The sequence below is a fragment of the Notamacropus eugenii genome, chromosome 1 (assembly GCF_028372415.1).
Source record: "Notamacropus eugenii isolate mMacEug1 chromosome 1, mMacEug1.pri_v2, whole genome shotgun sequence".
Lineage (NCBI taxonomy): Eukaryota > Metazoa > Chordata > Mammalia > Diprotodontia > Macropodidae > Notamacropus > Notamacropus eugenii.
The window spans coordinates 430,863,137-430,889,545 of NC_092872.1; the positions used below are offsets into that span (position 1 = coordinate 430,863,137).

General features: G+C 35.6%; 1 protein-coding gene across 6 annotated transcripts in view; it reads right to left on the reverse strand.

The window, feature by feature from the left end:
- The window catches only part of ASXL1 (ASXL transcriptional regulator 1), a 71,517-nt gene that overhangs the window by 28,640 nt on the left and 16,468 nt on the right, over positions 1-26,409 (reverse strand). For 5 of the 6 annotated variants that reach the window (XM_072631597.1, XM_072631599.1, XM_072631598.1 and 2 more), the window contains exon 3: positions 25,878-25,986. In XM_072631597.1, the coding sequence (XP_072487698.1) occupies positions 25,878-25,986 (109 nt within the window). Of the gene's footprint in view, positions 1-19,596; positions 19,683-25,877; positions 25,987-26,409 lie in introns of those variants that run through there. The other variant, XM_072631600.1, reaches the window with a different exon arrangement.

Here is a 26,409-nt window from a genome sequence, read left to right on the forward strand (position 1 = left end):
AGGCTAACTCAATTGGCAAAGGAAGTTCAAGAAGCCAATGAGGAGAAGAATGCTTTCAAAAGCAGAATTAGCCAAATGGAAAAGGAGGTTCAAAAGCTCACTGAAGAAAAGAGTTCTTTCAAAATTAGAATGGAACAGATGGAGGCTAATGACTTTATAAGAAACCAAGAAATCACAAAACAAAACCAAAAGAATGAAAAAATGGAAGATAATGTGAAATATCTCACTGGAAAAACAACTGACCTGGAAAATAGATCCAGGAGAGACAATTTAAAAATTATGAGACTATCTGAAAGTCATGATCAAAAAAGAGCCTAGACATCATCTTTCATGAAATTACCAAGGAAAACTGCCCTGAGATTCTAGAACCAGAGGGCAAAATAAGTATTCAAGGAATCCACCAATCACCGCCTGAAAGAGATCTAAAAAGAGAAACTCCTAGGAACCTTGTGGCCAAATTCCAGAGTTCCCTGGTCAAGGAGAAAATATTGCAAGCAGCTAGAAAGAAAGAATTCAAGTATTGTGCAAATACAATCAGGATAACACAAGATCTAGCAGCTTCTACATTAAGGGATCGAAGGGCGTGGAATAGGATATTCCAGAAGTCAAAGGAACTAGGACTAAAACCAAGAATCACCTACCCAGCAAAACTGAGTATAATACTTCAGGGGAAAAAATGGTCTTTCAATGAAACAGAGGACTTTCAAGCATTTTTGATGAAAAGACCAGAGCTGAAAAGAAAATCTGACTTTCAAACACAAGAATGAAGAGAAGCATGAAAAGGTAAACAGCAAAGAGAAGTCATAAGGGACTTACTAAATTTGAACTGTTTACATTCTTACATGGAAAGACAATATTTGTAACTCTTGAAACTTTTCAGCATTTGGGTAGCTGGTAGGAATACACACACACATACACACACAGCACAGCACAGAGTGAATTGAATAGGATGGGATCATATCTTAAAAAAATGAAATTAAGGGGTGAGAGAGAAATTTATTGGGAGGAGAAAGGGAGAAATGGAATGGGGCAAATTATCTCTCATAAAAAAGGCAAGCAAAAGACTTTTCAGTAGAGGGAAAAAGAGGGGAGGAGAGAGAAAAACATGAAGCTTACTCTCATCACATTCAACTAAAGGAAGGAATAAAATCACACTCATTTTGGTATGAAAACCTATCTTACAATACAGGAAAGTGGGGGAGAAGGGGATAAGCAGGGTGGGGGGGATGTTGGAAGGGAGGGCAGTGGGAGGAGGGAGCAATTTGAAGTCAACACTCTTGGGGAGGGACAGGATCAAAAGAGAGAATAGAAGCAATGGGGGGCAGGATAGGATGGAGGGAAATATAGTTGGTCTTACACAACACAACTATTATGGAAGTCATTTGCAAAACTACACAGATATGGCCTATATTGAATTGCTTGCCTTCCCAAAGGGAATGGGTGGGGAGGGAGGGATGAAGAGAAGTTGGAAGTCAAAGTTTTAGGAACAACTGCTGAGTATTGTTCTTGCTACTAGGAAGTAAGAAATACAGGCAATGGGGTATAAAAGTTATCTGGCCCTACAGGACAAAAGAGAAGATGGGGACAAGGGAAGGGAGGGATGTTAGAAGAGAGGGCAGATTGGTAATAGGGGCAATTAGAATGCTCGGTGTTTTGGGGTGACGGGAGGGGAGAAATGGGGAGAAAATGTGGAACCCAAAATATTGTGAAAATGAATGTTAAAAGTTAAATAAATAAAAAAAGAATTGTAAGCACTATTTCTTCAAGAATTTGACTGGATTAGTGAAATTCAAAGGAGGTATGAATATCAACAATGACTTAAAATATAGAAAATATGAACCCAAGTTCAAAGTATTCAAAATTTAAAATAAATGAAGAAGAATGATCCATAGGCAAAAAAAAAGCATAAAAAGGTAAACAGGAAAGAGAAATCATAAGGGACTTAATAAGGTTAAATTGTTTACCTTCCTATGTGAGAAGATGATATTTGTAACTCATAAGACCTTTCTTATTATGAGAGCAGGTAGAAGGAGTATACATACATACATACATACACACACACACACACACACACACACACACACAGAGGTATGAACTGAATATGAAGAGATGATATCTAAAAAATAAAATTAAGGGGCAAGAAAGGAATATACTGGGAGAAAGAGAAAGGCAGAGGTAGAATGGGGTAAACTATCTCTCATAAAAGAGGCAAGAAAAAGTTTTTACAGTGGAGGAGAAGAGAGGGGAAATGAAGGGGAGTGAGTGGACCTTACTCTCATCAGAATTGGCTCAAAGAGGGAATAATATACATACTCAATTGAGTATAAAAAATTTATCCTACTCTAAAGAAATGCAGAAGGGGCGGGGGTTTAAGAGAAGGGGAGGGGTGCCAGAAGGGAGGTCAGATTGGGGGAGGGGGTAGTAAGAAGCAAAACACTTATAAGGAGGGTCAGAATGAAGGAGAGAAAGAGTCGAATAAACAGGAGTGGGGAATAGGATGGAGGGAAATACAGTTAGCAATACCAACTGTGAAAAAATTTTGAAGCAAGTTTCTCTGATAAAGGCCTCAGTTCTCAAACATATAGAGAACTAAGTCAAATTTATAAAAATAAGAGCCATTCCCCAACTGAAAAATGATCAAAAGACCTGAACAGTTTTCAGATGAAGTAATCAAAGCTATCTATAGCCATATGAAAAAATATTCTGACTACTGATTGGGGAAATGCAAATTAAGACAATTCTGAGGTACTACCTCATACCTATTAGATAGGCTAATAGGACAGAAAAAGAAAAATGACAAATGTTGGAGGGGATGAGGGCAAAATGAGACATTAATACACTGCTGGTGGAGTTGTGAACTGATTCAACCATTCTGTAAAAACAATTTGGAACTATGCCCAAAGACTGTGAAACCATGCATACCCTTTGACGTAGCAATACCACTACCAGGTCTGCACCCCAAAAGAGATTTTAAAAAAAGGAAAATAAAAAGAAAGGAAAGGACCTATATGTACAAAAATATGTATAGCACTTCTTTTCTGGTGGCAAAGTATTAGAAACTAAGGGGATGGCCATCAATTGGGAAATGGCTGAACAAGTCATGGTATGTGATTATGATGGAATACTATCATTCTGTACGAAATGATAAGTAGGAAACTCTCAGAAAAACCTGGAAGTACTTACATGAGCAAAGTGAAATGTATTCTGAACAAAGTAACAGCTATATTGTAAGATAATCAGCTGTGAATGACTTAGCTATTCTCAGTAATACAATGAACCAAGACAACTCTGAAGGACTTATGAAGAAAAATGCCACCCCCAGACAAAGAACTAATGATATCTGAATCCAGATTAAAGTATACTTTTTTACTTTATTTTTCTTGGGTTTTTTTCCCCTATGTTTTCTTTTACAATATGACTATTATGGAAATATTTTGCATAACTATACATGTATAATTGCATATATATATAAATAAAATTGCATACCTTTTCAATGAGAGGGGTAGAGAGAGAAGAAGGAAGAGAACCTGAAACTCAAAGTTTTGGAAACGAATGTTAAAAATAGTTTTTACATGTAACTGGGGGAAAATACTAAATATATAGATAAGGCTAGAAAAACAACAAATTAAAGATCTCCAATTAAGTACCAAAATAAATATCCTCAAAATCAAATGATAAGCTAATAAAATTGAAATTAAAAAACTGTTGGATTAGTAAACTACAAACTAGGGTTTGGGGGGGGTTTTTTGTGAAAAAAACACAATTGATAAGCCATTATCTAATCTGATCATGAAAGGGAAAGGAAAAAAACAAACTGCCAGTATTAAAAATGAAAAAAGCGAATTCACAATCAATGAAGAAGAAATAAAAGTAACTATTTGGGAGCTATTTTATCCACATATATGCCAACAAAACTGACAATCTAAATTAAATGGATAAATATTTACAAAAATATACATCACCCATTTTAACCAAACAGGAAAATAGGATACTTAAATAGTCTTTTAAAAAAGCCTTACAAAAAGAAACTGAAGACATAAATGATCTCCCAAAGGAAAAAAAAAATCCTATGACTAAGAATTTACAAGTGGAACTCTACAAAGAGTTAAAAGAAATATTAATTCCAATTACTACATGAACTGGTTGAAGAAATAGGTTAAAAAAAAAGGATCCTACCAAATTCCTTCTATAATACAAGTACAGTCTTGAAACCTAAACCAGGGAAAAGTCAAAACAGAGAAAGGAAACTATAGACCAATTTCTCCAATTAGCATTGATGCAAAAATGTTAAATAAAACACTAGCCAAGTCACTACAGCAGTATATCACAATGATCATAAACTGTGATCAGAATGGATTTATACAAGAAATGCAAAGAGGTTTCCATATTAGGAGAAGTATCAGAATAATTGACCTATTAATAACAAATCCATCAAAAAATCATGGCTATTTCAACACATGCAGAAAGTTTTTGACAAAATACAACACTTACTCCTACTTAAAACGTTAGAAAGCATAGGAATAAATGAAGCATTCCTTAAAATGGCAAATATTATCTATCTAAAACCAAGAAGCAAGCATTATTTGCACTGAGGATAAGCTAAATGCTTTTCCAATAAGATCAGGGGTGAAGAAAGGATGCCCATCATCACCATCATTAATTCATTATTGTACTAGAAATCCTAGCTCTAACAATAAAAAGACACTGAAGGAATAAGCATAGGCCAAGTGAGGAAAACAAGACTGTACTTCTTTGCAGATGACACAATGGTCACCTTAGAAAACCCTCAAGAAAGAACTTAAAACACTAACTGAAACAAAAATTTCAGCAAAGTTGCTGAATATAAAATGAGCCCAAACAAATCAATAGCATTTCTGTATGATGCCAACAAAATCCAGTAGGAAAACAGAGAAATTCCAATTAAAATAATTCAGGCAATATAAAATACTTGGTAGCCTACCTGCCAAGCCACATACAGGTACTATACGAACACAATTACAAAACACTTATCACACAAATAAAAACAATGATAATATTACCCAAATTAATTTATTTATTCACTGTCACACCAATCAAACTACCAAAGAATTACTTTATAGAGATAGAAAAAAATAATAACAAAAGTCATCTGGAGGAGCAAGAGTTCAAGAACACCAAGGGAATCAGTGAAGGGAAAAGGCTAAAGAAAGGGGCCCAGCAGTACCAAATCTCAAACTATACTATACTATACTATACCATACAGTTTTAATCTGTATAACTGGGTAGGAAATGGAAAGTTTGATAGCAGAATAGATTAGGCACACAATATATAGAAGAGTGTTTGATAAACTCAAAAATCCCAGCTTGGGGCAAGAACTGACACTGGCAAAAACTGACACTGAAAAACTAGCAGGCAGTTTGGCCAAAACCAGGCATAGATCAACATTTCATATACATCTCAAGCTCAAAATTGGGCACGTTATTTAGACATGAAGGGTGATATATCATAATCAGATTAGTAGAATAAGGAAGAAATTACCTATTATAGACAGGACCTATATGTACAAAAATATTTACAGCAGCTCTTTTTGGGATGGCAAAGAATGGAAAGAGAAAGAATGCTCATCAACTGGGGAATGGCTGGACAAGCCAGATTATATGACTATGATAGAACACTATTGTGCTATTTTGAAATGACAAAAAGGACTGTTCCAGAAAAATCTGAAACCTTATGTGAATTCATGCAAAGTGAAGTGAGTAGAACCAGAATACTGTACATAATAACAGTAATATCATCACAATGAACAACTGTGAAAGACTTAGCTACTCTGTTCAATATAATGATGCAAGCAATCTCAAAAGACTCCTAATGAAAAATGGATCCACCTCCAGAGACAGAAATGAAGAAGTCTGAGTCAGACTGATGCACAATTTTTTAACTTTATTTTTCTTGATTTTCTTTTTCATAACATGGCTAATACGGAAATACGTTTTGCATGATTCCACATGTACGATTTATATCACATTGCTTGCCATTCCTTCTCAATGGGTGGGAGAAAAGCAGGAGGGAAAGAATATGGAACTCAGAATCTTTTTCTAAACCAAATGTCAAAAATAGAAAATGTATTTTTAATTAAGTTTTTACACATACACACACACACACACACACTATACACAATGCAGCTAAAATTAGAAGAAAAGTAAGAAACTTGGGGGAGGGGGAGAGAAGGATCTTTGAAGCAAGTTTCTCTGATAAAAGTCTCATTTCTAAAATATACAGAGTCTAATTTACATGAATAAGAGCCATTTCTCAAACAAGTGTTTAAAGGATATAAACTGGCAGTTTTCAGAGGAAGAAATCAAAGTTATCAATAGCTATATGAAAAAATGCTCTAAATCACTACTAATTAGAGAAATTCAAATGAAAACAACTCTGAGGTGCCGTCTCATACCCATCAGATTGGCTAAGATGACGAAAAAGAAAAATAACAAATATTGGTGCGAGTGTGGGAGAACAAGTTCACTAATGTACTGTTAAGTAGAGCTGCGGACTGTTACAACCATTCTAGAAAGCAATTTGGAATTACCATCAAGGAGCTTTTAAATCATGCATGCACTTTGACCCAGTGATATTGATACTAAGTCTATACCCTCAAAGAAATCAAAGAAATAGAAAAAGGACCTATATGTACAAAAAATATTTATAGTAGCTCTTTTTGCAGTAGCAAAGAATTGGAAACTGAGGGGAATGTTCATCAATTAGGGAATGGCTAAACAAGTTTTGGTATATGAATGTGATGGAGCATTATTGTGCTATCAGAAATAATAAATGGCATGGTTTCATAAAAATTTGAGAAAACCTGTATGAACTAACTTGACTGATAGAAAGCAGAAAAAACAAAAGCAGAACAGTTTATATGGCAGCAACAATATTGTAAAAATAATCAACTTAAAGACATAATAACTGCTCAATACAATGATCAACCACAATTTCAAAGGACTCACGATGAAATAAGCTTTCCACCTCCAGAAAGAGAACTGATGGATGCAGGAAGCAAACTGAGTCCTTTTCCTTCTTTCTTGGATGGTTATTTTTTTTACATATGACTAATGGAGGAATATAATTTACACATGTATACTTATTTGTAATGGGCTTTTGTTTTTGTTTTTTCATTGTGTAGAGGAGGAAGGATGGAATTTAGAACTTGGAAATAAAACTGAATCTAATATGAGAAAGAAAAAAAAGAATTAAAAAAGTAGCCCTGATTCTAATTTTTGTCTACTATACCACCCAGATAATTTTCACATGAACTGTTATCATGCCAACATCTCCTTTATCTTATATTTACTTCCGCTGATGTTTTTTAAATAAAGAGTAAAACTTTATGTCTATGCTAGTAAATGTAATTTTATTTGATTCAATTCAAAGTTTAAGCCCATTCAGATCTTTTCGGAATTTTACACTATCATTCGGAATGCTGGCCATTCCTATTTGATTTGTATTATCAACAAATTTGGTCATCTTTTCATTTATTTAAAACACTGATAAACATGTCAAAAAGCACAGAGTCTAGCACAGATCCCTAGGGGACTACACTAGAGACCTCTGCCCAAACTGGCAATGACACTTATCTGCCAGTCTAACAACAAGCCTCTCCCAAATAAGGAAATTAGATTGCTTAGAAAGAAGCCATGTTGAAATGAGTTTATGACCCCCATTTGCCTTTTCTAATTAGATGTTCTCTATTTCTTTCTTTCTTCCTTTCATTCATTCAACAAGTATTTACTTGTCTATTATGTGTCAGGCACCAAGCTAAGTACTGGAGATACAGAAAGGGAACTGGGTCTGCACTCAGAGACCTCACCTCCTGGAACTTTTACCCAGACTGAAAACCTCCTTGATTATAACTTGCTGAGTCTACAGTCTTCTTTTTAAAAAATCATTTACAGTAGCACTTTTTGAAATAGTAAAAAGACTCTGTCCCCAGGTCCCTCACCCACTTAAAGATGGACTGGAAGGAATGACAGTAGGTATTTCTGTTCCCTAACAACTCATGGTGTTTCTACCACTTGGATATGCTGGAAATCATCAGCTTCAAGCCTTCTGGAAAAATGTAGGACCACCATCCCACTGAATGTCCAGCCCCTTCTATCTGCCTTGAGAACAGAAACTGTCTCATTTTTCTCTACTTGGCAAATATGAATACTCATTCACTCACTCAGAACCGGAAACAAAGTAGATGTTTATCAATATGGGAATGGCTAAAGAAACTTTGGTACATGATTGCAATAAAATACTACTGAATTATACTAGTGGAAAATGAAAACACAGGTAGAAGCAGGGGGAGATTTACATGAAATGATGCAAAAAGAAGTAAGCAGAACCAGGAAAACAATATACACGACTGTAACAATGTAAATAGAACAACCACAAAGCTGAGCAATGAATAATTTTAATGACTAAGCTTAGTACCAGAGAGAGGAGAAAATGGATGCAAAGATGGATGCAAAGTAATGCATACACTGTTAAACAAGGAGGATGTGCTGATTAGTTTGGGTAAGCTGCTTTGTACCCTTCCTTTTTATTTTTGTTACAGGGAATGGCTCTCTGAGTAAGGGAGGGGATGGGAAGGACATAAATGGAAATCAAGGTACTATCAAAAAAAAAAATACACCAATAAATTTTTTAAAAGTAAAATCAGAGTATCTGCCCTTCCCTACTACTATGGCCATTTCCTTGTTTTCCACACTCTTAAAGATTACTGACAGAAGCTCAACAATTAAATCTGCTAGTTTTTTCAGTAAGCTGGTATGCAGTTCATCTTTGCCAGGTGGCCTGAACTCAAAGGAAATAAACTCTTACTATCTCCCTGAGCATTCAAATCCCAATATTTTCCCGCTTCTCTTCTAGTCCAAAAAATCATTCCTATTATATAGAACAATTTAAATAATTCAAAGAAACAGGAAAACCCTAAATGAAGTGATTTAGAGTGAAGAAGCAGATATAAAAGTATACACATAAATGAAAATGTTGTAAAAACATCCAGATTAAACATGATGAAAAGTTTTAAGTTCTGTCTTCTTAGAGCAAAGAGTTTTCCAATTTGGTAAAGTACAAAAAGTGTATTGTTCCATATTCTTATTTTGTGTCATCTGGCTTAACTTGTTTTGAGTACAGGTACTTTTTGGTTTCAGTCTTTACGTTTATCAATAATTTTTCTTTAAGAAAAAAGTCAAATACAAGCGCGTTCTTCTTGGAATAGAAAATGGAAGAGATGAAATCATTCTGGCTTTTCTTTGTCATCATAATCATCCATCTCTTCTTTTTCTCTGATGCTACATTGTCCTTAAAATTCTTGTCAGTTATAGCTCAACTAAGCTTTAGCATTGCTGAAATGTTTATAGAACTACCATTCTAATATTCATCCTTTGTTAATATAACATCTACTAGAAAAACCTATTAGGAGACCTATAGTCTTATTCCTAAAAATACTGAGAATGTGAAAGATTATGAAGCTGCCAGAGCATATACTCAAAATGAAAAGTGTCAAACTCAAACTAAAACATACCTGCTGGCTGCATACTGACTTAGAAAAAAAACCACATATTAACATTATCTATGTCTTATTGTATTTGTAATTACTTTGTTAAATATTTCAATTACACTTTAATCTGGTTTCCCAAGCATTCAGCAGGGTAGAGAATCTGATATTTCAGTCCTAAATGATCCTACCACCCAAACCTGATAAACAGTTGTCAATCAAGTATATCACTCCAACCATACAATGGCTAATATTCAGTACTTTATACTCACAAAGTTTTCTCATTTTATCCTCTCAGCCCTGTGAGTTAGGACACATACATTCATGTCTTCATTTTACATTAAAGGAAACTGAGGTCAGAGAGGGTGCGATGCCTACAGTCACAGAAACAATAAGTGATAGAAGCTGGACTGGATTCCAGTTCTTGAACCAGATCTTGCATCCTATCACTATTTTAATGTCTATTAAAATGGGAAGGTAATTAACCTATAACTAGCATGCTCACTAGATAGTAAACACTTTTTTTTTTTAATCCCTCCACTAGAAAAGAGTCAGAAGTCCTGGTTTCTTGACTCAGATACCTTCTAGAGTTCTGAATGTAGGTCAGTATCTTATCCTTTCTGAAACTGTTTCCTCATTTGAAAAACTACAATACTTTCACAAACTACTCTCTCCCAGAGTTATGAGAAAATAATTTTGTAAACCACTAAGCACAATATAAAGGAAAACTATTCCCACCTGGCCACTCTTCTGGATTTTATCACTGTTTCCAGAAACTCATCTTCCTTCAAGTTTCTATCAACTCTTCACTCTAACCTAACTTAGCACTGAAGAGGGCAATGGGTGGACAGGGGAGAGCCTCTCTGTAACTTCCATTTAAGGAGGGGCCCTCCCAGCAAGCTATCTCATCTTCTCTTCCTCAGTAGCAAGTGAGAGCCCCTGTACTGATTTGCTGCTCCTTCTTTGTCTACCCGCTTTTGTATTCTTACTTTAAGTACTGCCTTTCTCTTATTAGAGTGTGAGGTCTTTGAGAGCCAAGGATTATCTTTTGCCTTTTCAAAAAATATTTTATTTTTCCTCCCAATTACATGTTTTCCTGGTTCTTCTGCTCACCTCACTTTGCACCAATTCATGTAATTCTTTCCAGGTTTTTCTGAAATTATCCTACTTGTCATTTCTTATAGCTCAATAATATTACATCACAATTATATACCTACTGCAGCCTGTTTAGCCAGTCCCCAATTGATGGGCGTCCCTTTGATTTACAACTCTTAGACACCACAAAATAAGTTGCTATAAATATTCTTGTACAAATAGGTTCCCCCCACTTTTTTTTTTAACATCTTTGGGATATATAGACCTAGCAGTAGTATTGCTGAATCAAAAGGTATGCACAGTTTTATAGCCCTTTGGGCATAGTTCCAATTGTTCTCCAGAATGGTTGGATCAGTTCACAACTCCACCAAGAGTGCACTGCTTTCCCAGTTTTCTCACATCCCCTCCAATACCCAACATTTTCCCTTTGTCTTATTAGCCAATCTGACAGGTGTGAGGTAATACCTCAGAGTTGTTTTAATTTGCACTTCTCTAATCAACAGTGATTTACAGCATTTTTCATATGATCATAGATAGCTTCGATTTGTCTGAAAACTGCTTGTTCACATACTTTGACCTATCTTTTGCCTTTCTTTGTTATCTCTAGCATTTAGCACAGTGCCTGGAACATTTTCATTGCATGTTCAACTCTTTGTGATCCCATCTGGGGTTTTCTTGGCAAAGACACTGGAGTAGTTTGCCATTTCCTCCTCCACCTCATTTTACAGATGAGGAAACTGAGGCAAACAGGGTTAAATGAGTTGCCCAGGGTCACACAATTATTAAGTATCTGAGGCCAGATTTGAATTTAAGAAGATGAGACTTCCAGACTTTAGGCCCAATGCTCTGTGGACTTAATAAATGTTTACTGACTGATTCACTTACCTCCAAAACTTATTTCCCACTCCTCCCACCCCCCATTTCATTGGCACTTCCAGGGGGAAAAGGATTATTATTTTGTTATCACTTTTTCAGGAACATGAATACAGTTAAATCTCAGTAAACAGATAATATTCTTTTCAAAATTCAAACACAATAGGTATTCCTCCAACTGATTAGTCATCTTATTAGTCTTGAATAAAAATACCAGAAAATGCTACCTTAGTTCAATCAAAGACACATTTTCATTGCATTTCAAAGCAATTCGGTTTCACTATACTATTAAAGACTTTTATCAAGTAATATTCAAAACTTTAACATTTCTGAGTCCTTTTCTACCTTATCTTTCCACCACCTACCTCTAAATTTTCACACTACATTAAACCAATATAGCCTCATGCAAGTGAAACTGATCAGAATGCTTCTATAAAGAGTTAAAACAAATTCTCTTTCTACACCCTTTTCTACTGTAAACAGCTTAACACAATTAACAAAAACTGGCAAGAATTCATGCAGTCTCCCAATAGAATGAATACTCAGACAAAAGCATTAGCTGGCACTCCTTAATTCCAGGTGCACATTTCAAAGTCTGTTAACTCATAAGAGGTGGGATTCTACTGGACAGAAAAAAACATACTACTTTTTTGGTCCTCATTCCTTTCCTCCAGGATCCAAGGAGAGCTTAAGCCATTTTCAGAATGCTGAACGTGAAATTAAGACACTTTATTACCCAAAAATCTCTTCCTAACTTTAGATCACAAACAAAATTCCATTTGTTAATGCCTCTAAGATTTAATCAACTGGAGAACAACTTTTCTTAGAGAAAAGTCACCACAAAAGCTCTGTCTCCCAAATACAGGCATTCAGGAATAGAAGCCAAATCCAACTCTTCACAATAGCTGACCCTAACTAAAATGTCAAATTCCTGCAAGCACAGTTTCTGAAAGAGATGCAAATCACCTGGTATGCTGCCAACCCCCTTACCCTTGGCACCCTGGCTTAAATCACCTAATGATCATCATGAGTGTGAAAAACAATAGCCACTTACTATACTCACTCTTACTGCTACTGCAATTAAAAAAGATAGAGAGATAGCAACTTTCAATTCTTTTATAATCAAGTATCTGACCATTATCCTATTACCATTATTTTAGGCTCAAGGGAAATTACCTGAGAAGACCCTCCCCCTGTCCCAGAAGTGAAAGGTCCATGAATGTAGAACACTTCATATATTGTCAGATTACTGATCAATTTTGCTCTTTTTTTCCTCCTAAAAAATTTTTTTTATGGTTAACACACAATTGTAGCGCCTGATACTGGGAAGACTGTGGCTTATGGATCACTTGAATTTGGAGGTTCTAAGCTGCAATAGGGTTAAAGTGGATCAGTCAGCACTAATATGATGACTCTTGAAGCAGAAGGTCACCTGGCTAGCAAGGAGAGAAATGACCTAGGTGGGGAAAATGGAGCATTAGTACTGGGAGCCCAGAGAGGTTATTGCATTAAAGAACACTCAATCTAAGCTCCCCCTCCCCAAAAATTATTACAGGAGAAGAAAGGGGAAAGATACAACAAAATTTAGCTGATGCAAAACAAGTTATCAATAAAATTTTAAAAATAAGAAACAGATTAATGATCAATATAGAAAAGCATAGAAAGACATATGCACTAACGTAAAGTAAACAGATACAGGAATATACATAATGACTACAACAATGTAGGAAAAAACAACAGAACAATTAGACTTAATTGCTACAAAATCATAATAACTAAGCTTGGCCCTAAAGAAGAAATATAAAAAGATACCTTCCTCTCTCTTCTTTGAAAGGAGGAAGAGTATAGATATGGAACACTGAAGGGCAACACCATATTTTTTTCAATGTGTTGAAAAATAATTTTTCCCTTTCTTATTTTGTCATAAGCTCTCTCAGAAAACGAAATGAGATGCACTAAGAAATGTGATACAAAGCAAAAGATAATAAAAATTTATTTTAAAAAAGCATGAAGTACCTACTATTTGCACATATTAGGTGTAAAAACATGCTACATGCAAAAAAAAAAAAAAAACTAAGAGGATACCAAAAGAAAAGTTAAGACAGTCGCTGCTATCAAGGAGTTCACATTCCAATGAGGTAAACAACAATGTATGAAGGTTTCAGCTACAAATCAAATTTGGAAAAGTCTCTTTAATATCAATTCCACTGATAGAATAATATCAGTTTCTTATGCTGAGCTATTTGAAAGTGCCAAGAACTCTGGTGGCAAAGCAAGTACTTTTATCTCCAGACAGATGAATAAACTGAGATCAGAGGTTAAGCAGTTTATATAGGGTCATATAAGTGTCAGAAGCAGAATTGTAATCTAGGCCTTTGTTAAACCCAAAATTAATATTTCCCACCATACTGCTGCACTTCATAAACTTCACATTACCCTCCACCCAATCAGGGTGTTGTGAGGAAAGCACTTTAAGAACAACAAAAATGAAAACTGTTAATACTGTGACATAATAGCACAGAAAATAAAGACAAAATCAGAAGAAGATGGTCTTCCTACTACATATCAAAAACTAGACTACTTATTAGGTGTTATAGCAGACCATAAAAGATATATTGTCAAATGTCGGATTAAAGTACAATATTCTCATTGTACACAAAATAGAAATTCCCATTCTGAAAAAATGATCACAACGTTCAGTTCTCTCAGCAGAGGGAAAACACTGGTTAGTAACTAAAAAGAACCTTACATTTTATAATAATTTCTAATGGCTTAGTTCTTCTCAATTTAACAGAAAGGAGATTACAGCTTCAGGATGCAGGACAAGTTACTACAAATAAGTTTTGGGGTTTTTTTTTTTTTTAAGATGACAGGGAGGGGAAGGTAGAGGAAAGAGAACAGTAAAAAACTATGCACTTTCTCCTCTGCCCCTCACCACAAAAAAATTAGTGTAAAAGAGTAGAGTGGAAATTAGCTTAATTTAAGATTTTAGTGATCTTTGAAATAAAACAACACAACCACATGACTTCTGATGTTACATTCAGTAATAAAATAACTTTTAATTATTTACTTAATAGTTTATTTATATCCTATCTCCTTTCTCCATCACCCACCCACCACGTACCCAACCTCCCTGTAAGGTAATACAAATATCATCACCATTTCAAACATGAATAAACTGAGTTGCTCCACAAGATGAAGTCACACACTAGTTGTCACAACACCTGTATATGGCAGAGCCAGGACTCAACCTTCTTTCTACCACATTTCTTCTTTAATTGACAGTGACTTCTCATATATGGAGATTCCACTCTTACTAGTTGCAATTCTATACTTTATTCCTTCTTCTATTCTTCCATTTTAGTATTTTGTGGCAATATCAATAACTTAGAAAGTGCTGTAGGGGAGAAAATGCACCATGAGTGTTGTTATTAGGATTATGTAAGTAACAAAAAAAAAAAACAGTAATTATCTCCTTCCTCTATTTTTCTGTTTTATTTCTCACATTTATTGGCAAACTGTAGTGTTAAGGGAGGCATACTTCAACTGTAGTCTTCAGTACTTCTGGGGAGATTATTAAGAGAGGTATAATCAAAAGAACCGAGTCACAAAACTTGGTGTCTTGTCTCATCTCTGTCATTTACTAGATTTCTCCTCCCTGGATCTCAGTTTCCTTATCTGTACAATAGGAGTATTAGACTAAATCAACTCTAATATACCCTCCAGCTCTAACATTCTGTATTCTAGGGTCAATTCCAATTCTAACATTTCATTTTTATGCTGTGCTGTGTTTTTCTATTCTATAGAGTAGCTGAATGTAATTAACTGAAAAAATCTTGGAGGCAATTTTACGTCACCACTTTAGACAGACAGATAGATAACATCAACTAATAAAGTTTACACTTTCACTAGTGACATAACCAGCCTATGATAAAGTTGTTACACTTCAACATCAAGTTCCCAGACAACACATACCAATAAAGTCATCGATAGAGTTTGAGAACTAGATGAGAACTTAGAGATCTTCCAGTCCAATCTCCTCATTTTAGCAAGACAGTGAGTTTTAGAGAAGTCTTGTTCTAATTATGCAAATGGAAAGTAATAGATTGTAGACTACAACCCAGGACTTCCAACTCCCAATTTGATCCTCTTTATACCATACTATGTTAATCATTATAGCCTACAGGGCTGTGTTCATCCTTCACTGCCAAAGAAGACCATGCCATCAGAGAAATGATGACATGACTTGTATTTGACTTTGTTTTGAGTGAAGGAGGGTTGTGCAGGCCACCAGCCTCACTTCTCCTCCACAGCCATCTGAATCCAGTGACCCAGGATGCACTGGGAGACCTTGACCCTCCAGTCATCCTGATGAGGACATGCTTAGGAGTTTGCTGAATGAGCTAAGTGACTGAATGAACTGACCTCAGTCAGTCTGGGATTGCAAACCAGGTGTCCACAATATGGGGGTAAGAGTGCAAGTAGCAGCTTAGAGTTCACTCTCAGAAGAAAGGAAGGAGCTGATACCTAAAGACAAATTCTCTGAATCACTCAAGTTGTCAAAGGCTTTCCCTTGACCAGCCTGAGTTTATAGGAACCACACTTATAAATAACAATGTGAACCATCTATAGTATCTTCTAACACTGGGCACAGATTAGTTTTATGAAAGCCATTCTGATAAAAAATTTTTTTTTAAAGTTTATTGTAAACAAGCAAAAAATGCACTCCACACCTTAAAAGAAGTGCTAAAACAAACAACAGAAGAAATGAAAGCAGGCCATATCATAGTATACAGATAAGGTAACATATACTCTAACCAAATGATGTATCCCAAGGCTCAAAGATCTATGGTTGCGAAGGATGACACAAAACTAGGGAGTGAAGATTTCATAGAACCACACATGACCAGTACACTACCACAAAACCCCACTCCCTTCATTCAGAATGAATCCCATGGACCTTATGAAAACTCTAGCAATATCACTGCATTTCTACATTTGTCAATAGTCTTAAGTGTTGAGGCAGAACCAAGATGGCAGAGTAGAAGGACACACCTCTAGAAGCTCTCCTCCCACAGCCCATAAAATACCTGTAAAAAATGATTCTAAACAAATTCTAGAGCAGCAGAAGCCACAAAACAACAGAGTGAAAGAGATTTTCAGCCCAAGGCAGCCTGGAAGGCCAACAGTTAAGTTCTACCACCCTGGGCATGGAGCAGAGCGTAGCACAGCACGGGCCATGCCATGGCAGGGACAGGACTGGAGCCAGTTTCAAGGCACCAACAACAGCAGCCTCAGATCCCAGATTCCTCAACTCACAAACGCCAATGACAGCTTCAAAGGTCAGTGAGAAAGTTCTTTCACTTGGGTGAGAAGGGAACACAGCAGTTTATCCCTGGCCCCAGGTAGCAGCATCTTCCATTGTTGGAGCCCTGTCCTAAAGCCCCTGGGAGAATTGAGCAGTTAATCTGGATCTCAGCCCTGAGTGGCAGCCCTGGGTTGAGGAGGAGTGCTGGCTGGCCTAGTGGAGCTGGTGGAGGCTCTAGAGAGGGAATCCTGCTCACAGAATAGAGCACAGGCCAGGAGAGGCATAAACTCCTCTCCCTTGATTGTGCCACCTAGGAGGAACTGAGAACTTACAGGTCTCCAGAATATACCCTCCCCTTAACAAAGAACTCAAAAGTCAGGTAACTGGGTGGGAAAATGCCCCAAAAAAGGGGAAAACAATGACAAAAAGGTTACTTTCTTGGTGAGCAGATATTTTCCTCCATCCTTTCCGGTGAGGAGGAACAATGCATACCATCAGAGGAAGTCAAGGCTTCTGCATCCAAAATCTCCAAAATAAATATGCAATGGTCTCAGGCCATGGAAAAGCTCAAAAAGGATTTTGAAAATCAAGTAAGAGAGGTGGAGGAAAAAATTGGGAAGAGAAATGAGAGTGATGCAAGAAAATCATGAAAAGCAAATCAACAGCTTGCTAAAGGAGATCCAAAAAAATGCTGAAGAAATTAACATCTTTAAAAATAGACTAACTCAAATGGCAAAAGAGGCCCAAAAAGCCAATGAGGAGAAAAATGCTTTAAAGAGCAGAATTAGCCAAATGGAAAAGGAGGTTCAAAAGCTCACTGAAGAAAACAGTCCTTTAAAAGTTAGAATGAAGCAGATGGAAGCTAATGACTTTATGAGAAACCAAGAAATCACAAAACAAAACCAAAAGAATGAAAAAATGGAAGATAATGTGAAATATCTCACTGGAAAAACAACTGAACTGGAAAATAGATCCAGGAGAGAGAATTTAAAAATTATGGGACTACCTGAAAGTCATGATCAAAAAAGAGCCTAAACATCATCTTTCATGAAATTACCAAGGAAAACTTCCCTGATATTCTGGAACCAGAGGGTAAAACAAAGATTGAAAGAATTCACCGATCACTTCCTGAAAGAGATCTGAAAAGAAAAACTCCTAGAAATATTGTAGCCAAATTCCAGCGTTCCCAGGTCAAGGAGAAAATATTGCAAGCATTCAGAAAGAAACAATTTAAGTATTGTGGAAAGACAATCAGGATAACACAGGATTTGGCAGCTTCTATATTAAGGGCTCGAAGGGCTTGGAATATATTACAAAAGTCAAAAGAAGTAGGATTAAAACCAAGAATCACCTACCCAGCAAATCTGAGTATAATACTTCAAGGGAAAAAACGATCATTCAGTGAAACAGAGGACTTTCAAGCATTCTTGATGAAAAGACTAGAGCTGAATAGAAATCTGACTTTCAAACACAGGAATCAAGAGAAGCATGAAAAGATAAACAGGAAAGAGAAATAATAAGGGACTTACTACAGCTGAACTGTTTACATTCCTACATGGAAAGATAATAAAGTCTTGAGATTTTTCTCAGTATTTGGGTAGTTGGAGGGATTATACACACACATATATATATATAGACAGAGGGCACAGGGTGAGTTGATTAGGAAGGGATGATATCTAAATAAATAAAATTAAGGGGTGAGAGAGGAATATATTGGGAGGAGAAAGGGAGAAATGAAATGGGGCTAATTATCTCTCATTAAAAAGGCAAGAAAAAGCTATTTCAATGGAGGGAAAAGGGGGTGAGGTGAGAGGGAAAAAGTGAAGCTTAATCTCATCACATTTGGCTAAAGGAGGGAATAACATGCACACTCAATTTAGTATGAAAAGCTTATCTTACACTACAGGAAAGTAGGGGAGAAGGGGATAAGTGGGGTGTGGTGGGAATTATAGAAGGGAGGGCAAATGAGAGGAGGGGGTAATTAGAAGTAAACACTTTCAGGGAGGGATGAGGTCAAAAGAGAGAACAGAATAAACAGGGGGTAGGATAGGATGGAGGGAAATATAGTCTTTCACAACATGACTATTATGGAAGTCTTCAGTAAAACCACACATATACAGCCTACATTGAATTGCTTGCCTTCTCAGGGGGGATGGGTAGGAAGGGAAGAAGGGAGAGAAGTTAGAACTCAAAGTTTTAGGAACGAATGTTGAGGATTGTTTTTGCATGTAAGTGGGAAAGAAGAAATACAGGTTAATGGGGCATAAAAATCTATCTTGCCCTACAAGAAAAGAGATAAGATGGGGATAAAGGAAGGGAGGGGTGTGATATTTAATTCAAATAGGCTATATTTATGCATATCTGGTCTTACTACAATACAGGTGAAATTTAATGCTCTATACTACAGACAAATTTTGGAACAGTATCTGCCATAATCAGCTCAGCTTGGACTTTGACAAAAATTAGTTAGGCATAGCTGCCCAGATTACAAAGACAAGACAAGTTACATCATGATGGCATGCCCAATTACATCAAAGTTAACTGTGTCCTGTCATATCCATCTCTCATCAACAACAGAATAAATCACTGCATATATTTGGGGAGACGGTGAGACGGTGAGACAATATGATTTTAAAGTACCATTCAAATCTGAATTAAGACACAACTTTTAACAGAAGAAAGCTACTAATCTTACAGTTATGAGATACAGGTAGATGTTAGGAAAGGGAAAGGAATAAGCATTTATATAGCACTGTGACAGGTAAAGGATGAAATGACCGAAGAAACAAAGAGTCAATCTTCTGAGTATATCAATTTATTAAGCAATCCATGGTAACTCCCCAAAAAAAAGGCAGGACCAGATCTCCTCAGCTTAAGCCTGGACCCTAAAATACAGGGAGAGACAGATTTTAATACATTAAAAACAATTAGTAAAGTAAGACCAATTAGTTAAAAGGAAACAATTAACCAAGATACATTAGGTAATCTGATTTCTAATTAGAGGAAAGATTAGAGACTTTCCAAGTTGGAAAGAGGAAAACAAACAAGTGCAATTCCCTGAATTCAGAAAAAGAGATGCCCTACTCCCCCCAACTGTCTGTAAATAATTAAAGGAACATGGAAACAATAACTGACTGATCCCTACTGGGCCAGTTTTCAGAAAAGACTTACGGCTGCTTGAGATGTACAAGTGTGAGAAAACTCCTTGCATCAGTATTATTTGATCTGGCCTGATTTCTGGTCATCATAACCTAGGTCTTTAGTTAAGGGTCTCTAAGCAGCAGGTAGAGGTGGTCCCATATCCCAGACACGAAGGAATAGGTTCAAACAATGCATTAAGGTTTTCTCCCAATTCTCACAACTGAATAGAAAGTGAACTAAGCTAGTTCCAGAATTGAGTCACAAGATGGATTCAGTATAATTCACTCAATTCCCACCAAGTAACCACTTGCCAATCTAATTCCCTCAATTCTCCCTTTTGATTTATGGGGAATGAGCAGCTCACTCCCCCCATAGATCAATTATCTATAAGTCAAATCTATATTTTTATGTATTCATAATCAAAATTACATGTCAGATTACAGATCAACTACTTAAAGGCCTCATAATGGACTGATTTTAAGAAGGGAGATTTACTTGTTGCCAATGCAACCAAGAAGACTTAAACATATGTGCCAGGCACTGTGCTAGGTGCTTTTACAAATATTATTTTATTTGATACTGACAAAAACTCTGAGATATTATCCCATTTTACAAGTTGAGGAAATGGCAAAAAGAGGGTTAATCAACTGACTCAAGGCCACACAAAAGTAGGTATCTGAAGCTGGATCTGAACTCAGGTATTCCTGAGTTCAGGTCCAGTCAGCTGCCCCCAGTTGTCTCATAAACACTGTCATCCCAACTGAGCCCATAAATGTCAAAATAAGACCACAAATTATGCAACACTAGAAGGTAGGGTAGTAAAGCAGTAGATATTAAGAGCTAAAAGATCAGGATTCTAGACTGAGCTCCAATACTTAATAGATGTGTGACTGGCAAAGTCATTTCACTTAGCAGTTTCAACCACAGAACTGAGATGAACACTACTTTGCCTACCTGAAAAAAACTAGCATTAAGATTAAATGAGATAATGAATGTGAAGGCACTCTGAAAGTTATAAGTAGCCATAAAAAGCAATATGGCTATTATTAATGCAACCATTAATGACACCTTGCTAAATTACAACTTTGCTTTTCCTGATCCTTACTTTTGATTAGTGGGTATAAACTTCCCCTTTCCAGATCTCAAAAAGATTATTTATACCTCCCCTAATTTATTTATTTACTATTTTTAATAATATGTATTATAGCTATTTTTGTTAATGTCTTATTCCCTTCCTGACCCCACTTCCCAAACTGAAGCCTAAACTCCTTATGGGCAAAATTTTGTATATCCTTAGCACTAATTCCAATACTCTAACACACAACAGGTACTTAATAAAAGGTAGCTGTTGTCCTTCAACCAATACAGCACAGATCTGGTCTACTAAAAACCAATGGACAGAAGAATATTATGAGGGAAAGCCATTTGGAGCAAATTAGGATGAGACCAGTATCTCATACTACAATAATATCTAAATGAATCAATTATGATAAAATGTATTATTTAATAGAGGACAATAAAAAACAATAAAAGCTATGCAGAGAGGGAAAGTTCTTGACAAGATTTTCATTAAGATAAAGTGGACAAAACTGATTACATAAAGGTTTGTACCAAATTCAATGCAATTAGAATTAGAAGGGAAATGGTTAAGGAAAATTTTTTTGCAGCAAATTTCTCTGATAAAAGTAATACAAAATTCAAGATACGTAGGGAACTGACACAACTATATCTACAACTAGATCATTTGACTGTTACTGTTGGGTAGTTAAGAGTAAGAACTATCTTTTGCCTTTCTTTATATCCCCAGCACTTAGTCCAGTGACGGCACATGGTAAGAGCTTAAATGTTTACTGATTCAGTGAACTATGTAAGAACAAGAGCCATTACCAATAGATAAATGGTCAAAGGATCTAGGCAGGTAGTCTTCAAATGAAACTATTAACAACCTATATAAATAAGCTATTAACAACCATGTTGAAATGCCACAAATTACTAATAAAAAAAATGCAAATTTAAACAACTTTGAGGTTCCATCTCATTTCCATTATATTGGCAAAAAAGACAAAAAAGGGAAATGACAATTAGTAGGGGGAATGTGGAAGGACCAGTACACATGATGTATATGTGCGGTGGTAGATGAACAGGTCCAAACATACTGGAAAGCAATCCCCAAGAAATCACAAAAATATATATATTCTTTGACAGAGAAACCACTAATAGGCATACCTCACTCCCAAAGTCACCAAAGAAAGAGAAATATGACCCATATATACAAAAAAATTTTGTAGCAGTATTTTTTGTCACAGCAAAGAACAAGAAACAAAGTGGGTACTAATCAAAAGGAAAATGGCTGGACAAATTATGGTATATGAATATCACAGAATATTACTGAACCATAAAAAAAGGGATGAAAAATTCTCATAACCGTCCTTTAAGGTAAGTAGAGTAGGGTTAATCTCAATTTTACAACTGAAACTGATAAGTGACTTTGACATAATTACTCACACATCTATGTAGTAGGTGGGACTAGGACCAGAACCTGATAAATTCAGAGAAACATAGAAAGATTCATATGAATTGGTGAACAGAACCAGAAAAACAATTTATAAAATGACTACCAAATGTAAAACTGTAAAACAAAGTATCAATTGTAACCAGTGTAATAACCAACCAAGGTTCTAGATGTCTGAAAACAAATCATGCTTCCCAATTCTTTGTAGAGGTAACAGACTAGAAACATATATTTTCTGAGAGTTATATATTGCTTGGCTCTTCTTATCTTTTACAGACGAGAGCTTTTTGCAAGGGAGGAGACATTTAGAGAGAAGTACAGGAGTAGTGAAAACAATGCTAAAAGAAGAAAGAAAAGAATATCAAGTTTTAAAATGAACAGATAATGGAGAGCAATTTAGAACTATGCCCAAAGGGCAGCCAAACTGTGCATACCTTTTGATCCAGCAATAACATAGGTCTGTGTCCCAAAGAGATCATAAAAAAAGGGAAAGAACCTACATGTGCAAAAATATTTATAGCAGCCCTTTTTATGGTGGCAAAAAATTGGAAACTGAGGAGAAGAGCATCAATTGGAGAATGGATGAACAAGCTGTGGTATATTAATGTAATAGAATACTACTGTGCCATAAGAAACGAACAGGCAGATTTCAGGAAAAATATGGAAACATTTGTACGAACTGAAGTAAAGTGAAATGAGCAGAAACAGAAAAATATTGTATACAGTATCAGCAACAATATGCGATGATCAACTGTGAATGACTCAGCTCTTCTCAGAAACACAATGGTCCAAGACAGTACAAAGGACTCATGAAGGAAAATTCTATCCACATCCAGATGAAGAATTGATGGATTCTGAATGCAGGCTGAAGCCTATTTTTTCACTTTATTCTTTTTTGTGTTTTTTCTTTTGATTTTTTTCTTCTTTAAATATGTTTTACGATAGCATATGTATAACCTATATCAAATTTGCTTACCATTTTCAGAAGAGGGGAGAGGAGGGAGAAAAATTTGCAACTCAAAATCTTGAAAAAAATGATTGCTAAAAATTGTCTTGACATGTAATTGGGGGGGAAAATACTACTAATTATCAAAAAGGAAAGTCACCAAGTTCTACTGAAAAAAAAATAAAATGAAAGAAGGGAGTAGAAGGGGCTATAAAGTAAGGCAGCATTACAACTGCCATACAGTATCTTATGCTTTTAAAAAGCAAGTGGTGTGTAACATAATTCACAATGTTATATACCGTACAATCCTTTTCTGTTCTTCTTTGTATATGGAAATGTCCACATTTATTAATTCATAAAAATAAGAATAAGATTTAAACATAAGATATGTGAATGTAATAGAATATTATTACAGTGTAAGAAATGATGAATGGAGCAGATACAAAGAAACCTAGAAAGACTTGCATGAACTGAAGCCAAGTCAGCTCTGTTAATAAAGCTCAAATTTTTTCTAACATCATTAATATAATGGGGAGTATTTCAAGCATGACACAACTTCTGCAAGATTTCTTCATGAGAAACAGCTAAAGAACTCAAAAAAGTGAACCATTCCATAATAACTCATAAACTGAAACTCTTCTGACACCCACTCCCACAAGTAAACTTCAGATTTCTGTTGAGGTAAAGTGTCATATTTATTGTATATCTTCTGGTACAAAAGGAATTGTGATCAGAAAAGGATCACTACATTCACTCATGGCCCCCACTCTGGGGGCTGCAGCTTGCACAGCCTGGGCAGGGAGAAAGCCTAGTAACAAAAGTAGTTTGACAGACAGACAGATAGATAGATAGATAGATTGACAGACACACAGAGATATAGACAGATACAGATATATAGATATTAACCATTTAACATATATAAGACTGTACCATCATTTTTATTAGATTTCTATCTTCCTTTTATGTGTCAATAATGAAGTTTTTTTAGCACTGTGCCCTTAAACTTATTTTCATCTTTCATGTAATAATAATAGTAACTAATATTCATATAATAATTAAAGGTTTGCAAAGGCTTTCTGTACATCATGTCCCTGTATACTAACTAAAACCTCTTGAAGTAGGTGCTAATATTATCCCCATTTTACAGATAAAGAAGCTGAGACATTAAGTGATTTGTCCAGTCATGTGCTACTAAGTGCCCTAAGACAGGATCCAAAACCTGCAAAAAATTTTTCTAATTCTTTGTCTTCAACTCTATCCTTTATGTCAGCTGCTCAAATATCACAAAAGTAAATTTCAGAAAGATGATAATCATGTTAATTAATTGGGGCCATTTGCAATGTTTATCAAGTGCAACCATTTGTGTGTATGAACAAAGTTCTGCTATTGCTATATAATCAAATAACAGTAGGTACAACTTGGACGAGACCTAAGAAAGCATATAGCCCTCTAAATGAGGAAATGGAGACTCAGAGAGATCAAGTGACTTAAATGAGATCACAAAGCTAATATGGATTAGTAGTATCAATCAGTAAATAAGTACATAAACTTATATATTCCTTACTACTTAAAATTTCCTAAAATGATGTTTAAGCTTCATATATATTTGCAACAGCAAGTGTCAATCATTCTTTTCTACGATGAAGGCTTTTACTTCATATAAGTATTTATTTTTCATTACTTCAGCCCTTATCAAGGTGGCATTTCTACAGGCAAACATAAATGTAGATATATGCATTGGAGACAGTACAGGCTGAGTTCATAATTTATGTAAAATTCTCATTATGCAAATTCAACTTCCATGAAGAATTCTGAAAGAAATCCAAATGAGGATTCTGAATGAGGATCTGATTGAGTTACTAGCTGCAAAGACTGCAGAAGAAGGGAAGGTTTGGAATGGAGGCTGAACCAAAAAGATTCACAACGAAACAGTTGGCATCAGTTCATCATTTGAGTCAATTTTTTTCTTGAACTGAGAAGACGGATCCAAATATTTCAAGATTTCTAAAAGTTCAAAGACTGCTTGGGCATAATATTGTTTGCTATTGTCAGATATATGAGGGAAAAAAGTTGTCTCTCGATAACTTCATTAAAAAAGTTATACAGTCAACAACCAGTAAAAAAGACTAGGTATGATGGGTGGGGAAGGGGCAACATACTATATACCTACATTAACTTTACTATACAGTACTATTTCTACTTTATCATTAACTTTACCTTTCATTTAATAATTCTGTTTATTATCATGGTACAATATTTAATATCTATTTTAGTAAATTTTATGACTTGCATAAAGGTATTATTTTGCATATGCTTTTGATATATAGGCTAAGTGAAGTGGGTGGTTAAATTTGCATTATATAAAAATTGCTTTACACAGTCTGTGGAACAGTCTACTTACATTAAGTGAGAACTTTCCGTATCTGACATAATTAAATTCTACAATCTATTCACAAAGACCAGAAGTAACTGAGTACTTACCTTGAGTGTGAAAAGGCTTATTCGTCCAGGAAGTTTGTAAAAGAGTCCCTCACCACCTCGAGAATTGGAATGAAGCATAGCATTGAGGCAAGCCAAGGGAGATGTCCCACTGCAACAGACGAACAAAAAAGGAATATAATCCACATACGTCTTATTTACTAAGGTAAGACCCTTTTATCACTTTATCAAGTCAGACAGGCAAGAAGCAAGACATAGAAGAATCTCACAACAATTACTCCTCTGTCAAAGAAATTCAGCAGGATCAAACGAAGACAGTGCTGACAAATGTTACCTGGAGAAACATATTTATGCCATGGAACCAATAAAAACTATCACAGGTTTACATGTAAGGAAACTGAGGTCTGAGAGGTTAAGTGATTCATTTGAGATCATAAAAGTAATGAGGAGAGCTAGGACTAGAACCCAGGATTGTTGTTTATTACAGAAAAAAAGGAGTGCTTGGCCTGGTATCAGAAGACTTGAATTTTCAAATCTCACCTTTGAAAACTGTGTGGTGTTGGTCAAGCCACTT